General features: G+C 35.1%; 1 protein-coding gene across 14 annotated transcripts in view; it reads left to right on the forward strand.

The window, feature by feature from the left end:
- The window catches only part of CASK (calcium/calmodulin dependent serine protein kinase), a 223,562-nt gene that overhangs the window by 160,628 nt on the left and 47,149 nt on the right, over window positions 1–15,785 (forward strand). For all 14 annotated transcript variants that reach the window (XM_074904895.1, XM_074904924.1, XM_074904905.1 and 11 more), the window contains one exon: window positions 263–384. In XM_074904895.1, coding sequence (XP_074760996.1) covers window positions 263–384 — 122 coding nt within the window. The remainder of the gene's footprint in view (window positions 1–262; window positions 385–15,785) is intronic.

Here is a 15,785-nt window from a genome sequence, read left to right on the forward strand (position 1 = left end):
CTAAAATAGAACAAAGCTAAACTTAATAAAAACAGGTTTTAACCTCTCTTCAGTTAAACCATTTCTTATGTATAATTACACTATATATGGGCACTGTTGTTACACATAGTTCATTCAGTGAGTTTTCCTGTAAAAACTCCAGGTTTTTAAAGTTCCTGTTCTAGTTGTACCAGATGAAGTAAAAGTTTCCTTTTCCAAAGTTCAGTTTACCATGAGTCTTTGCTTTATTCTTTCTCTTTTTTTTCTGTTTATTGCCCCATAGGAGCAGTCTCACAAGTGCTCGACAGCCTGGAAGAAATTCATGCACTTACAGACTGCAGCGAAAAAGACTTAGATTTTCTTCACAGTGTTTTTCAGGATCAGCATCTTCACACGCTACTAGATGTAAGTTTTCTGTGATAAACAATTTGAATTAGTTTCTGTAGCTTTTGTTCATTGGATAATACTTTGCTTTATCTCGAATATATTCTCTTTTTTTGTTTCATACCAATATGAATTTATTTAGGTGTGGAATGTAAGAATCAACTAACACTTTACACAAAAAATACATTTTAGGACTTTACATACCCAATATTTTAGAATATGTAGGTGGTTCATGAGAGCTATTACTCCATAAGACAGCAGTGGGTGTTCTACAAAAAAATGTGTAAAAATTTCAGAGCCAGAGAAACAGGTTAGTGCCTTTGGTAGCATTATCATGATCTGGTTCCTGTTTCTTCACAGTCTATCTGTAAGCATAGTTCACTGTCTGGCTACATGTACAGGTCAACTGTGACATCAGATGGTTCATAGATTTTTTTTTTCTTACTGAAAACAAAAGCACTCTTTTGCAAAAATAATTTTGAAAAGCAAATAGTCTGGTGTTTGAGAGAAAAATGCTTGCACGCTACTTTTGGTGCTTTGAGGACTTCCTGTTTTCAAAGTTTCTTCTTGTCACATACAGAAATCCTGTTTATATTTCCCAATAGTTTCTTAAACAAGAAGTCCTAACAAGCAAATACATTGTACTTTCTCCAAAATTTTGTTAATTTGAAAAAACATACATATAGTTTTGAGGCAGAAGTATCTGCTGAACTTTAGCTTTGCAGAAACAAGGACCTTTAGCATCACTGCAGACTTAGACTCCATTCCTCTCACTGAGTGCCAAGACCCTTACTGAAGGACAAATTCAAAAGCATATCATGCTGTCATTGATTTCTGTGTCTACACAGTATGGGGGTCTAAAATAAAGGTTAAAAAGAAGCAAAAAAATATTGCCCTGATTTTTTCTGGGATATATTGATACTTCATGTTGAAGACAGAGGACATGCTTTCAAGCAAGACAAACTTTTTCTAAAGCAATCTACACATTCCCCTAAGAAAAAAATCAAGATGGAACCAGATCCACAGAGGCACCAGCTATGTCCACATTAGCAAATACTACAACATAACAATAGCAGATCTGCAGAGCAAAGCAGTTGTCACTGGGGACCCAGTCTTGACAATTCTGTGTATTTTGAGGACTTTTACTTCATACTAGCTATACTGAAGTCCTATGGACTGAATAACCACTGATAGGTGAATATCATCTTCTATTTTAGTGTTATTTAGGCTCAGTATGCTCTAGTAACACTGTACAATGAAAAGCAAAGAATGGTAGTGGTTGGACTAATAGTTGGACTAGGTGATCTTCAGGGTCTTTTCCAACTTAGATGATTCTGTGATAGGTGGGCATAATCAGAAGATTAATTTCAAAAATGCACTTCTGAATCAAGCCAGAATGCTCATGGGACCATATAGATGATGACCATTTTATTGCTGTGTCTTAAGTTTAACAGCTTGGATACCCCTGAATATCACAAGTCTAACAAGATGTCTGTGCTTTTTACCCAGTGAAAGACGTGCAGGAATAGGAGTTATTCCAGCTATCTGATCTTCAGGAAGATGATCATCATTGCAGAAACTTTAAAGAGTTTCTGAAAAATTGTTGAATGCTCTAGTTCCTATATGCAGCTTTCTCAGGGATATGATCTGAATGTAAATGGTGCCATAGTTCCTTTGGTGTCCAAACTCTTCAAACTGTAGTAGATGATTTGTACACTTCTTACAATTTGTTTACTGTTTGGTGGATAGCAGGCCACCTGGATTCTGTACATCCTTCAAGTTTAAAGGATTCAAACCCACACATACTTCCCTCCAGAAGAGGACCCAGCTGCAGGGTTCTGTACTGGCCTGTATGGGAACATAAGCCTTCTGGTAAAGCTTCTCTACAACATAGCTGCCTGTATGACTCGAGGAACCAGAGTAGTTAGCCTTTAAGTGATGAGGGCGTTGCTCTGGCATATGTCTCTACAGTTCTAATCTTTGTTCTTGATAACTGTTTATGCATTTTGCATTAAACATTCACTGGCTAAAATTATATGAAACATGCAGGAAGAAGGGATTAGGAGCTCCTGACTTTCCTGAATTGCATCTTGAACAACTCATCTTGCAATTTGCATTAAGACATGTTTGTCTAGCCTATGTTCCAGATGCTTAAACTGCTCTCTTTATATTGCATGCTGCAGTACAGCAGGGTAATCAGATAATATGAATGAGAAATAGAGATTTGGACAGGAAAAGAATAACATGAGTATAATTAGACCAAAAGACTTGTGTCACTCATGCAGAAAGGTTTTAGATATGTATTGGCCATTATTATGTTGTCATACAGCTTCTTGGGCTTCAGTAAACCAGATGGCCTTAGTCCAGGTATTTTGCTGTATGACAGGTCTACCAGACACTAACTCTTCTGCTATGCTTTTATTTTTTCTGTTATTTACAGTACCAGTCTGGTTCATAGTACTTTGCTAATGATCCATTATTTCTGTAATGGTCTGCTGTAGCCTTTTAAACAAGAAAAAAATGCAATGGATTCATACCATTTTGCCATTCTTTTATTTAAAAGTCATGGTTATTCTCTTAGGCAGAAAGGTATACATTTAAATGCACATTGTAATAATATATTTGTGAGAACAGAATGCTATAAAAAAGCATTTTTTACTATGCTATGTGGAAGGGGGATGATAGAATCTTCCCGTAGATACTTTGATTAGAATAATCAAGAATTAAATTCTAAAAAATTGCAGTGTCATGAAATACATATTTGAAAGACTAAAGCAAGTCACAGACAGTATTATTTGAAAGGGTAGCTTTTTCTTTTCAGTAACTTGAATGTGGGAGTTTGATTTCTGTTTATGCGTTGATACTATTGCAGTTTCTCTCAGAATTCTGAAAAAATCATCTGTTGTACTTGGATGAAGTTCTGTCAGGGAAACTGTTTATTCCTCTCAGAGTATTTGGGGTTAATGAGTTACAAGTTACCTGTAAAGCATTATATTTCACTAAGTAGGAATTTTCTAACCTGTTGTGAGGTTATGGCTGTCACTTTGCATTAAAACTACTGTTCTCTTCCTTGGCCTTTTTCCACAGTTAAACTTGTTCTCATATTCCCACTCTTTCTCAAGAGTTATCCTTATTTTTAGACTAGCCACATGATGGTAGATTACTTCTGTGGCTGAAATACTTTGTTTTGCTTCTGAACTAACTTTTTCTGAAAGGAGAAAAAAGAAAGGACAATCTTTGTGTTGTGTGTAATTACCCACATGTTGCTTTTTTTCAGGTAGTATAGATCACAAAATAGAAGTCTTCCTTCTCGGTAATTCATTAATTTAGGTATTAGGACAGGCATCTCTGAAGACCATAGAAGGCAAGGTTCCTAACATTCCATTGATTGTTTTTAATTGATACACTTCAATTGATTCAGTTGTTTAGATAGCTATCTCAAGACTCTCTTCCACTATACTTGGGTGTCAAAGCTGTTCAAAACAAGGGGGGTAAAAGGAGCCAACTACTTGCCAAGTAATTTATATTCATTCTGGGCCAAATCCTGCAATACACTAGCATATCCTGATGTGGGTTTATTGAATAGTTTCACTGTGTGATTTTTTTTTTTTTTTTCATAATTTTGAAGAATCCCTCTATTGTGTTGAGTGTGTTTTTCCTGTACAAAAGTTACACAATTCATTATTAAAAACTTAATTTTGTTTACTGGGGAGAGTAAAGAAAAGAGCCTTCTAGAATCAATCATTTAGAAATACTACCTAAAAAAATTTTTTTGTTTAATACTTGATCTTTCTTATAAAGTAAAAGAGTAACTTTGGGTTGGACAGATATTATTTTTTTCTTGCTTCTGATAGAATTAAGATGATCAGAATTTTGGTGAATGCTGTAGGTCATTCATGTGTGTGACTTGGAACTGTCTGGGTTTATGCCTATATAAAGCTTTATAGATTGTTTCATTCTGGTATCCAAATTAGAACATAAAGAATGTAATAAAGTTAAGTAAAAGATATAAATAACTTTATGGAGAAAGAGAGTTAAATTTAAGTAGTAAAGCAGCTTTTTATTACCATTGACAGATTTTTAAAACTCTTATCAAATGCTTGAATTAAAATATTTTTTTTTTTTTTTAATTGACTTTCATGAAAGAGACCCTGGGCGGCATTCCTGCCTTGTGTCAGCAGTACTGATAAAGAATTTGGAAATAAATGTGAAGAGGTTACTAGTTTTGGAGGCATTGGTGTTTGACTGTTTTCTGTATCATGACTAAAGATTTTACTTTAATGATTATTTGTTTTGAAAAGTATACTGGGCTTCAAGGCTTTGCCTAATGGGGAAGATCTTTACACATTATGTTTCATCTCCATCAGTGCATCAAAGGAAGAAAGGTTTGCTAAAAAGTAAAACCAGAAGCTACTATTTTATGCAGCTGTCTGTATTGAAGGAGACAATAGAAATCATTCTCCTATTGACTCAAGTAGCTTGGTCACCTCTCCAGGGACGCTTTCTGTGGGTGATTCTGAATGCAGATGTCGTTCGATTTACAAGTGAGACTTTTGCTCAGCAGGCGAACAATATCAGCTTTTGTGTGACTGGGGCCTCTCTATGCTACTGGCTTTGTCTGCATCTATCTGTCCGAGTCACATAGTTCTCTAGGCTGATATCTTTTGGCTGTTAATTTAAGGAGTTCGTTACATTATTTTCACAGATGGAATTGTTAAGGTAAGTGTTGTTATATCTGCAAGTATATCTGGGATAGAAGTGTTATGAACTTTCTTAAAAGTTTTTACTTTTTATACCTTTTGCTGGCATAACACATTACACATGTACAGTTTTAACTAAATGAGATTAAATAAATTTTGGAGTAGCTGTATGTTTCAAATCTATATGTGTAGCTACTTCTTCCCTTTCGAGTTTAATTTATATTCACAGTGTATATATTCAAGGCATACTGATTTTTCAAAGGAATCTCACTTTTATGTCTGTTATCCTTTGCTGCTAATGGTAATGTTTTGAAGGAACATGCATCCATGCACACTTCAGAGTTCCCTTAGTATTTCTTTTGAACTCAGTCATCCAAACAGATTTGGTTCTGAAGTCCAGACTTTTAAGGAAACATATTTTCTCTTTTGCTAGAATGAATGTTGTTGGGACCTCAGTTTAGCCTCTTACATGGTTGGTTAAAGCTTTCTGCTGGATTTGTTTTGGTTTGTTCTGTTTACCCTCTCAATCTAGGACCTTGGCATGATAAATTCAAATGACTTATGTAAAAGTAGCAGTTATTCACCAGTGTCTAGCTGTGGCTGATAGTGGCTGATACTATAGTTCTCTGTTTAAAAATGTTTTAAACTCTTTATATATTTATGCCTGATTTGCTCTTTTCTGAGCAAAGTGTGTTAATTTAACAATTCTATTATATACTTTGGAAAAAAACAAAGCAAGAGACAATTTGATTTCTATTTCTGGGACACTTTAATTTCCTTCTTCCTTTCTTTTCTTTCAAATCATAAATAGACTGGTGGAATATCTATCATATGATATAGAAAAGAAAATAAAAACAGCAGCTGTGTATAAAAAGCTTAAATATTTTCATTAATTATCTAATTTTTCTATGTTTTGATTTGAATAAGAATAGCTTTCTACGTGGATCACATAGTATATGGTTCAAGTTTTTTGGATCAGCATTGGTCCTTAACCTCTTGAATACTGATTATGTTAAAACTAATAAGTAGAACATTTAGTGAAACATGAATGTGTTTCTTTTGCAAAAACAGATCAGAAAGTATATGTGTGTAAGATGTCTTGCTAACTCCCTCAGAATGTGTTGTGCTCATGTGAAATAATCCTTTCTCATTTTTAAAACACCTTGTTTTCCTATTTTTAATCATCCTTTAATTGATATGTTTGTAAGAAAAAAGCAAATGGAAAATATTTGTTAAAGAAACTATGTTGGCAGGAAAGCACCTTGCTATTTGGGGAATCAAATCTGGCTTTTATCCCAGTCCAGCAGAGGCAGCATGCTCAGTCCCAGGGAGTGGGAGGGACTGACTCTCATACTGCAATGGAAACTCATTACCCAAGTAATGTAGAAGGAACAATGACCAAGCCTTAGGGAGAGCTGTTTGAAGAATTCCTTCAGCAGGTGGGCTGGATCATCATCACCAGTGCAGTATGCTTTTTCTCTAAAAGGTAACTTCTCTGGAAGGCCATATTTGAAAGAACACTAAAAGCAGAGGCTATTCCAGAATTTCTTCTGCATTATTTCATAATCATTCTCTAAAATACCTTCCATTTTCAACTTCCTTTATATCTTTGAATGTAATTTTCTGTGTTCCTGGGATATGTAGATCACTGTGCTAGTCAGCATCATCTCATGATGATTCTTGTTCTTCCTGTTTCTGTGTCTTACAAATTTATATAGAGAATTTGTCTTATATTTAGTCTTCTAAGCAGAAACCAATTTTGTTCCATGTTTTTATAATATCTTTTATAATATGCCTGCATCTCTTAAACACAAGACTAATAAGAGCTAACAATAACTTTTATATTAAGATTAATTTTTGAGAAATTTATGTATCCATCACTTTCCAACAGTGCAAAATTCTGCATTGGATTCCATGACACTGTGATAGTTGCTTTGTTGCTCTTAACCTGTTTTCTTTCTAACTAATATTCTGTCATTTCTGAGTATTTATAAGCATAGTACTGATGTGGTGAATCATCAAGTAAAATTCAGCTTAATAAATTACGTACTTTAAATGAGAATTTACTATTTAGCCTATTCCTCTTGGCCTAATGTCATCTTCCCTGTGTCAATGGTGTGTCATTTTTAGTGTCTGTGCAAGTGTGTGTGTGTGTGTCTGTGTGCACCAACATATCTTACTCCAAAAGCATAAATCTGCAGACTTTTTTTAGTATGTGGAACTAAAAATTCCCTTGATTACAATGTATTTTTATGTTACTGGGCCATGATCTGTCAAAGAACACTAGAATTGTATTCCTGGTCCTTGGAGAACACTTAATTAATTTCATTGATACTGTTTTGAGGTGAAGAGGATCATTTTCATATTTTACTTTCTACATTTTCTTCATTTCTTTTTATAGTGAGTGTAGTTCAAGTTAGTTTTAGTTCCTTTTTAACCATAAGGGCTACCTGTTTGGGGGTTTATTCCTTATAAAACTTCAGATTCTCTGATTTATTATTTCTCCAGGAGCTTGAGACTTACTCTGAGAAACAACAAAAATAAAAAATGCTACAGCTCCTGGAATGCAGTCCACAAATCTCAAATAACTCTTCTGCTTTGTCGGCGCTAGGAGCTTTCTTGAAAATGATATTTCGGCCTACACTTAGTTTACATTAAAATACCCAAAAGTAATATAGTAACAGCTCAGTAAGCTATGCTTCTGTCTTTGAAGTCAGTCAGGTCTCACTGCCTTCTACTTCCAGTTATTCAAGTAGTTGGCTGGTACATGTTGACTGTTCTTTGTGCTAAAGAGCTCGCTGCAGTATATTTTTTTTCTCGGTATGTCATTACAGAAAATTTACATGGATAGATAGGGAGAAACAAAAATGGTTGTGCGTCCAATATTAGCATCTTCTAGTGGAAGATATGCTCGATGTCACAAAGTAGGTGAGAAGCTGTGTTTGCCAACCTCCTGTAATCATTGTGGATTTAACTAGTTTTATATGTTTTCTGTATACCCTGGAATGAGGTTCGTGGTCATTAGCATCCTTTTCTTCAAGATGGTGATCTAGTCCTGACGAGTTAATTGGGAATGAAGCCTATTTAGGCTTAACCTGAGTCAGTAGTTCCTGCTATAGGTCATCAGTTCATATTGGAAGTGGGAGAGAAAATGGGAGCAAAGGTTATTCTGTGGGGTATATCAAGGTGTTGTCCATGTAACATGACTCTTTTTATAGTCCTTCATGTGTTCATGGATTAGTTTTCCCTGGTGCTTATAGAATCATAGATTAATTTAGGTTGGAAAAGACCTTTAAGGTCATCGAGTCTGACTGTTAACCTAGCATTGCCAAGTCCACCATTAAACCAGGTCCCTAAATGCCATATATATAAGTCTTTTAAATACCTCCAAGGATGGTGACTCAACCCTGGACAGTCTGTTCCAATGCTTGACAACATTTTTGATGAAGAAATTTTTCCTGATATCCAATCTAAACTTCCCTGGCACAACTTGAGGCCATTTTCTCTTGTCCTTATCACTTGTTACCTGGGAGAAGAGACCAGCATGCACCTCGCTACAACCTCCTTTCAGGATGTTGTAGAGAGTGATAAGATCTCTCCTGAGCCCCCTTTCCTCCAGGCTAAACAACCCCAGTTCCCTCAGCTGCTCCTCATAAGACTTGTGATCCAGACGCTTCACCGGCTTTGTTGCCCTTCTTTGGACTCACTCACTCCAGCACCATAATGTCTTTTATGCTTACTTTTATCTGATCAGCTGCTTGGTGTTGTCTTTAAAAGGTGGTTGGTTTGCCTTGTTTTTGGTAAGATCAGCTTCAATTAGATATCTGATACAGCAACAAAAAAAAAAAGTAAGTGACTATATTATTGAAATAATGAGATTTTTGTGTTCATGAAATTACAAATATGTTAAAGTACCTTGTGAAATAACGATCTCAGTCCATGTCTTTCACAACAGTACTGCTGGTACATGCCAGATTGAGTGAGGTTCTTTTACTGGGACCATTGAATTTCATTTTGTTGATTTTTCTGACTGATGTGCTATCTTTCTTGGTACTGCTACATGCAAAGCATCTCTCATCCTAGTTTTAGTTCTTTCATCTTTCCAAAAGTTAGAACTTTTGCAATGTGAACAGAGAAAAATCTGGTTTATGATACAGGAATGGAGTTGAGACCCCCCCAAAAAAATGGCTGCAGAGACTTGTGGCAGAGAGTTCCTGAAATAAAAAAAGATTAGATGGCATACTGAAGTCATATTGTAGTGTATATGGAGGACTGAAGGGGTACCCTGGATATCTGCAGTCATCTTATGGCAGCAGAAATTGAAGAGTTCTCACCTCCTTTGTGGAGGTAGGAAAACATCTTAGTCTACTTATATCTAAATAATTTTTGTTTTGTCACTATGATTTTGAAGTGTAGCACATATTTATTTAAGATACTCAAAACCTGGTTTTGCTCCCCACACTTTCCAGTTTGAGAGAACATATGTATACCTATATGTATCACATATGATCTAGAATTTTGCTAAATTGAAACTTCTTCCTCTTTGGCAAGCTGTGTAAATGTACTGTCTGGCATATCTTTTAACATCTGCTATCACTTGTTGAGCACTGCGGCTTCTACACTCAATAGAATTTTCATGATGAGTATTAATGTGGGTTTTTCTTAATATATTAGACAAATTACTAGATTAGAGTATATATAATGAAATATTATATTGTCAGATACTGGAGTCTGGTTTCATTATACATGAATGAGGCATTTAGGGGCACCTGAAATTAAATAGAAGGAAATAATGTCTTGTGTGATTTGAGCAGTGATGTAACTGGTTATCAGTGCTTCTGTGACACAAATTTTTAAAAAAATTAAAAACCCTATTGGTAAGTACGAAGCAAATCAAGAGGCACAATTAAAAAGGACGGTTGTGGAAAAAAAACCCACACATACCCTGCAGTTTACGTTGTAAGAATATAGTCCTTTCCTCAGCTCTTTTACCTTCTGAAGTGTGAAGGCTTTTACTTTAGAGAGTGAGTGCATAGCACATGGTAGTTTCTGCTAAAAAGGAATATATTCTACAGTAGAACTGAAACTTGTTCATCGCATATGTATGCTGAAGGTAGAAAGTTAGACCCTTGCAAAGAAATAGAACATATAAGTCAGATATTTCTGAACATCTTGACACTTGACCATGTTGTCTGAACCAGTGTAAGCATAAGTGTGTCTTTGAATCTGCTTTTAACTATATCAGTTTAAAAAATAAAATTAGATCAAAGATTGCTTTAGAACAAACTGTGAAAATATTTAATGTTTTATGATGGTAAAAAAGTGTGCCATGTAATACACATAAATAGAAATAGTGCTTTTATCATTTTAAAAGCTAAAATTGCTGCTTGTCCAAACTAGCAGTGTAAGAAGTACAGTTTAAAAATGGTTACACCTACGTATGTAAGCACAGTGGATTTAGCAGATGAAGCTGCACAGATTTGTATAGTCTTGGTTTCAGATTGAACTGTGATTTCCCCACAGTTCATGACTGCCTGCAGTTTCACTACAGGATTGTAACCTATTGAATTTAAACTTTGATACATTTTCACTTTTCTTAAGTTTTGATCAAAAGATAGATACAACAGATACCCCAACATTAGCTACATAATAGAATGGAAAAATTTTTCAGTGCTCTATACCTTAGCCTTCTAGTTCCCCTGGTGTTTCCAAGCATACAAAATATGTCAATGCAAGATATAGATTATAAAATACTGAGTGGTAACTTACATAATGACACTTGGCATCTTTGCCTATTGCCAACACTGACAAAGGGTTGTATGCTTTCCTTCCAGCTGTCGTGTAACCTGCCAACAGACCCTGTAAAAGCAATGAGGAGGTTTTCTTTCTGGGTTCCTTTTTACCCCTTGGATTACTATGAAGGCAATGCATACATGGTCCTTTGCTGTGCACTTCTTACGGGGTGGGGGGATGTGTTTTCCTTCTGAAAGGAAGCCTACATTCATTTCAGGGTTTCACCTTAATAAAATAGATATTGTATCTGCCACCTTCTGACCTTTAATTTATATTCATCCTCCCTTGATTTGTGCTTTACTAAGCTGCTGTTCTGGCAACTCAGTAGGACCACATCTGACTGGCAGTGTTTGTTGTCATGTATAGCACACTGAAGGCTCAAGGAATTTTGTTCTAGCAGTTCTTGAAGTAGATCAGTTAATGTATTTCCTCCTCCTCCAGTAGTAAGACATTGACGACTAAGAAACATGTGGTGTCATCTGCATACATCAGAAATGTGGTCATTAACAACCTGTATTAAATATTTTCCGGCTGGCATTTAACTTCATTGGCATGTCAGTTTTGCGTGGTCAGAATTTCAGGTTTTGTCTATGCAATACAATGAAATCTGTCATTCTTTCTTTCTAGAAGACAATTGTTTGTCAGTTGTGTGCAGTGGGAACTGAACTAATATACAGAGAAAAATGTTTTACCCAGTTTGTTTGAGTTTCCTCTCCTTTCTTCTTCCCCTCAAAAGTTAAGTTCTTGATTTAAAATAAACAAGTGAAGAAGCCCAAATGTGGAATGGTCCCAAAAAAAGGAAGCAACTTGGAGTAAAAGTTCAAATTCAATAGGGTTGGTTGAGTTTACCCAGCAATATTTTTTCTTACCTGTTGTTGTAGGTAAAGGCAGAAGAAAATCTGGGTTTACGCGCATTTCTGACACAGGTAGCAGTTCTACAAGTAACACATTATGAATACGTAAGAATGCAGATGACTTTTAAAAACAAATTACAGTTGGCCTACATTTTGCAGATAAAAATTGAAAGAATAACGTGTATTTCAGTTCTATCACATAATAATCAAAATTGAAGTGAAATTCAGGGTTCTCTTTGCTACTATAAGAATTTTTTTACGTAAAAGATAATTTGAGTGTTGCCTGAATGTGAATATGTAGAAAGAAATTGAGTATTTCAAATCAACATAACCTCTGTCAGGATTACTGAAAGTCTGACTGCATCAAGTAACAAGCTGCATTAACGGCAGTTGTCAGTTCTGTGACATGACAGAAGCAAACACTTGTCTGTTCAGACAGAATTAACGTACTGCTTCAGACTGTCTTGTTCTGTGACTACTGTGTCAGGAAATCTTCATTTTAGCTGATAAACTACTTGAAACCTTCTATTGAAGTAGTTTTGTTCACTTTAATTGCACAGCATTTCACTTTAAGGAACTTGAATGCAAAAAAAAAAAATCAAAAACTGTACTCCTACAATAAGCGTATCACAGAAAAAAATTTGAAGCTGTGGAGGGCTGTAACCTGTAATGCTGTAGAGGTCACAAAGTAGAGTCTTAAATATGCTTCAGACTTTCATACAGGACAGAACTGTAACGTGTGCTGTAGAATTATGCTGGGAAATTACTGTTTGATCATTGATGCTAAAATGGTAACAGTGGACTTCAGGCACAGTCCTTAACAGTGAAAAACAGAGGGTTTAAAGGAACAAACTGTCTTTAAACAAAGTTGAACATAAAGCCCCTGCTGACTGTGACCTTGTTACTCATAGTGTTTTCCAGTAAGAATTGTTACCTTCAGGGATGTGTTTCCTTGAGAGTGTAGAATCCCAAGGAAAGAGGCACCCATGGGAAGGTTATAATATTTTGCGTGGAAAAGTTGCTGTGCAGCAGAACTGGCAGAAGAAAGAAGTGGTCTAGCAATTATTGAATTAGTTCCTTAATTTTATCACTTCTTTGATACTCCTGCTTGTGAATATTTTGTTCAATACGCCGTGGATTTCTTTCAGATTTGCAGCACATGAAACCTCTGGGGTAAATGGTGTACCATGATGGAGAGTTGTCAAAGGTTACAGAGCAACAAGCCTATTGTTAGTAAATATTGCTGTGCAAGGGGCAGCACCTCCACCTGAGAATTTTTAGATGGTACAAAAACCTAAAAGTGATGAAAGCCAGTCCTCTTAATATCACCGTGTTGCATATAGTTATATTGTTTAAAAGGTAGAAGTTGAATACATAAGATTATGTTTTAATGATTATTTTTTGATATTTCGATTTGGGGACTTAAGATTTGAGGTTGACAACCCAGTTTCCGTCTGCCTGAATTATAACTGAATCCTCAGAAAATGTGTATTTGTATTAAAAGATCATAGGGATTTATGGTCTAGCAGTTCGGTACCTCTTGTTTCAACAAAAGTTTCTCTTTGTATCACAGAAACTTCCAGATTTTGGATAGATAAAATACTGATTTCACTGTATGATATAACTTTGATTACATTTAAGATTAGACCAGGCAGTGAGGTTAAATTTCTCCGAGGTGTGACGTATCTAAATTTTTCAGTGTGACATTGAATGGAAGTTGTGTTTGAACACTATTCTGACTCCTCTTACAGGAAATGGTTAAAAAGATATTTCTGCACATGTGAAAAACTAGTCAGAGGGAGAAGAGTTTGTTGTTTTGTCTCGACTGCCTGATTGTAGATTAGGCTTTGGGCTGTCTGCTTTTAAACACCAGAAGAACCGAGTTCTCTTTATACAGGCAGAAGGCTTCTAGGAAAGCTGGTCAACTGATAGTGACGCTACTTGACTTGTGCGTATTCTCTTCATAGCATTTGTGTTCTAGCATGCATAATTTAAAGCAAAACTTGTCTTTTTAAGAAGTAAAATTCTCTTAATTAGCTATAATATCGATTTTTGTTTGTTACATCAAGTTTTATTAATATATCAGCTGTGATTGTTAAGCTTTTCTAGAGCAAGCTCTTAATTTTGATTTTCTGTGTAGCAAATACAGAAGAACTGGTGCTGAGGAGTGAGTCTGAGATGTAAAATCCTCAAAAGTCTAGAAATTCCAAAGGTTACAATTGTTGATGCATTTTGCAAGAATTATTTTTTCTCAATTGTTAGAAATTTTTAATTGTTGCATTTATGCTTACTGCTGAGTGAAATTGTTGGAGGTTGGCTACTGGGGTGAGGGGGCAGAGTTATTTGCTTGAAAACAGAGCGTACCAGCAAAAAGAAAGCCCATCATTAGGGCACATACAGGTTTTGACCTGCTGGAAGTCTGTTGGTATTACATAGAAAAGCATTTTGTTGAGGACAGTGAAGAATGAACCAGTTCATTCTGTTCCATGAGAAACCACCTTTGGTACGGTCCCTGAAGGACTTACTGTTGCATGGCTGCTGAAAGACAATAGCCTGTAAAGACTGGTTTTCTGTGATTAGAATTCTGTAGCTAACTACATGTAGTACTGTGTTCTGTACAGGAGTATATAAAGCCTGGCTGTAATTGTCATTAATGTTTACTTTAATATCTGATGTGTGCAAACAGATTTTATTCAGACTTTTCTTAAACGTTTTGTAAAACTTTCATATAAAGTTGTTTTGGATTCTTATATCCAAAGGAAAAAATGTTCTTCTTAATGTGTCTGAATGAAACCTCTAAATTCAGATGCTTTCAGAGACAAATTATGGAGCTATAAATTCCTTCTTCCAAATTGCTTCTGCTGTAGCTATTGTTTAAGTGCAAAAATATTTTAAAGGTACTGCCAAAGTTTTTTTCAAAGATTGCAAAGCTAGGACTGCTTCACCAGTTCTGGTGTATTAATGCACAGAATAAGCTTTGCTCCTCTTACCAGCTTTTGCTGTCTTCTGGCGGAAAGCTTCTAATCATCTTCTGTAACCAGTAAACACTAATTATTTTTAGAGTTAATGTGTTTTTTTAAATACGCTTAATAACAGAATGCTAAAAAGTTCTGTCCAGATTGAAGACACAATTACTAAAATTGGAAATGAGAGCTACAAAATAATATCCTGGATTCATCCTTTTGTTTATATGAGTACATACCAAACAAGAGACTTGTTTAGAACCAGATATTTTTTTTATGTCCAAAAAAATTCTGTGAAAGCATTGCTGGAATGGTATGTTGAAAACATAAAAATATAAAACAAGTACTAAGAGGTACTAATATTTCGTTTGTTTCTGGGTTTACTTATTATTACTTTGTATGTATTTAAACGTATCTATCTTGGCTGTATGTTCTTACTTTGCTTTGACTACATAAACAGTTAATGTAGAAATAGTACTTCTGATACAATCTTGTACATAGTACTGTTTTAATTTGTCCTAAAGATGCATTAGAAATACCTAAGGACATGTGAACCCAAACAAGATAAATGGTTCATGAGGTATTGCTGTGTATGTATTTATAGATTTGAAAACAGTATTGTCATTTTACTGTCTTCAGTGTGTAATAATTGCATTTGTCTTGTGTATGGTAATTTCTACTACTACTCTCCAAAATATTTTAGTGCTGTAATGCATTATAACAGAGACAAATTGCATGGCCTGAACAAAAGGTTTTTTCCAGATGAGATGTGAAAATAGACAGAGACAGTTTGGTAATAATACTGGTTGTTTCCACTAGGAAATTTTTCTGTTGCTATCCTCAAATGTCAATAATAAGTACAGCTCTTTTGTTGTTAAAAAGGGATTAAAAACCGTTTTAGATCAAGACAGTGTTCACCATTATTTCAAGAACCACAATTAAAACCTAAGAATTTGTAGCCCATCTATAAAAAAGATAAAAAAAACCATGACATGATAAAAGCCACGGTCAGCTCCTGTTTTAAAAATAATTCAGAGTACAGAGGTAGTAACAACTAGCTGAACATCTATAGTGTGCTTAAAAAAATATTGTGCAACAATTAACAAACTACA

Source organism: Athene noctua, chromosome 1 (genome assembly GCF_965140245.1).
Source record: "Athene noctua chromosome 1, bAthNoc1.hap1.1, whole genome shotgun sequence".
NCBI lineage: Eukaryota > Metazoa > Chordata > Aves > Strigiformes > Strigidae > Athene > Athene noctua.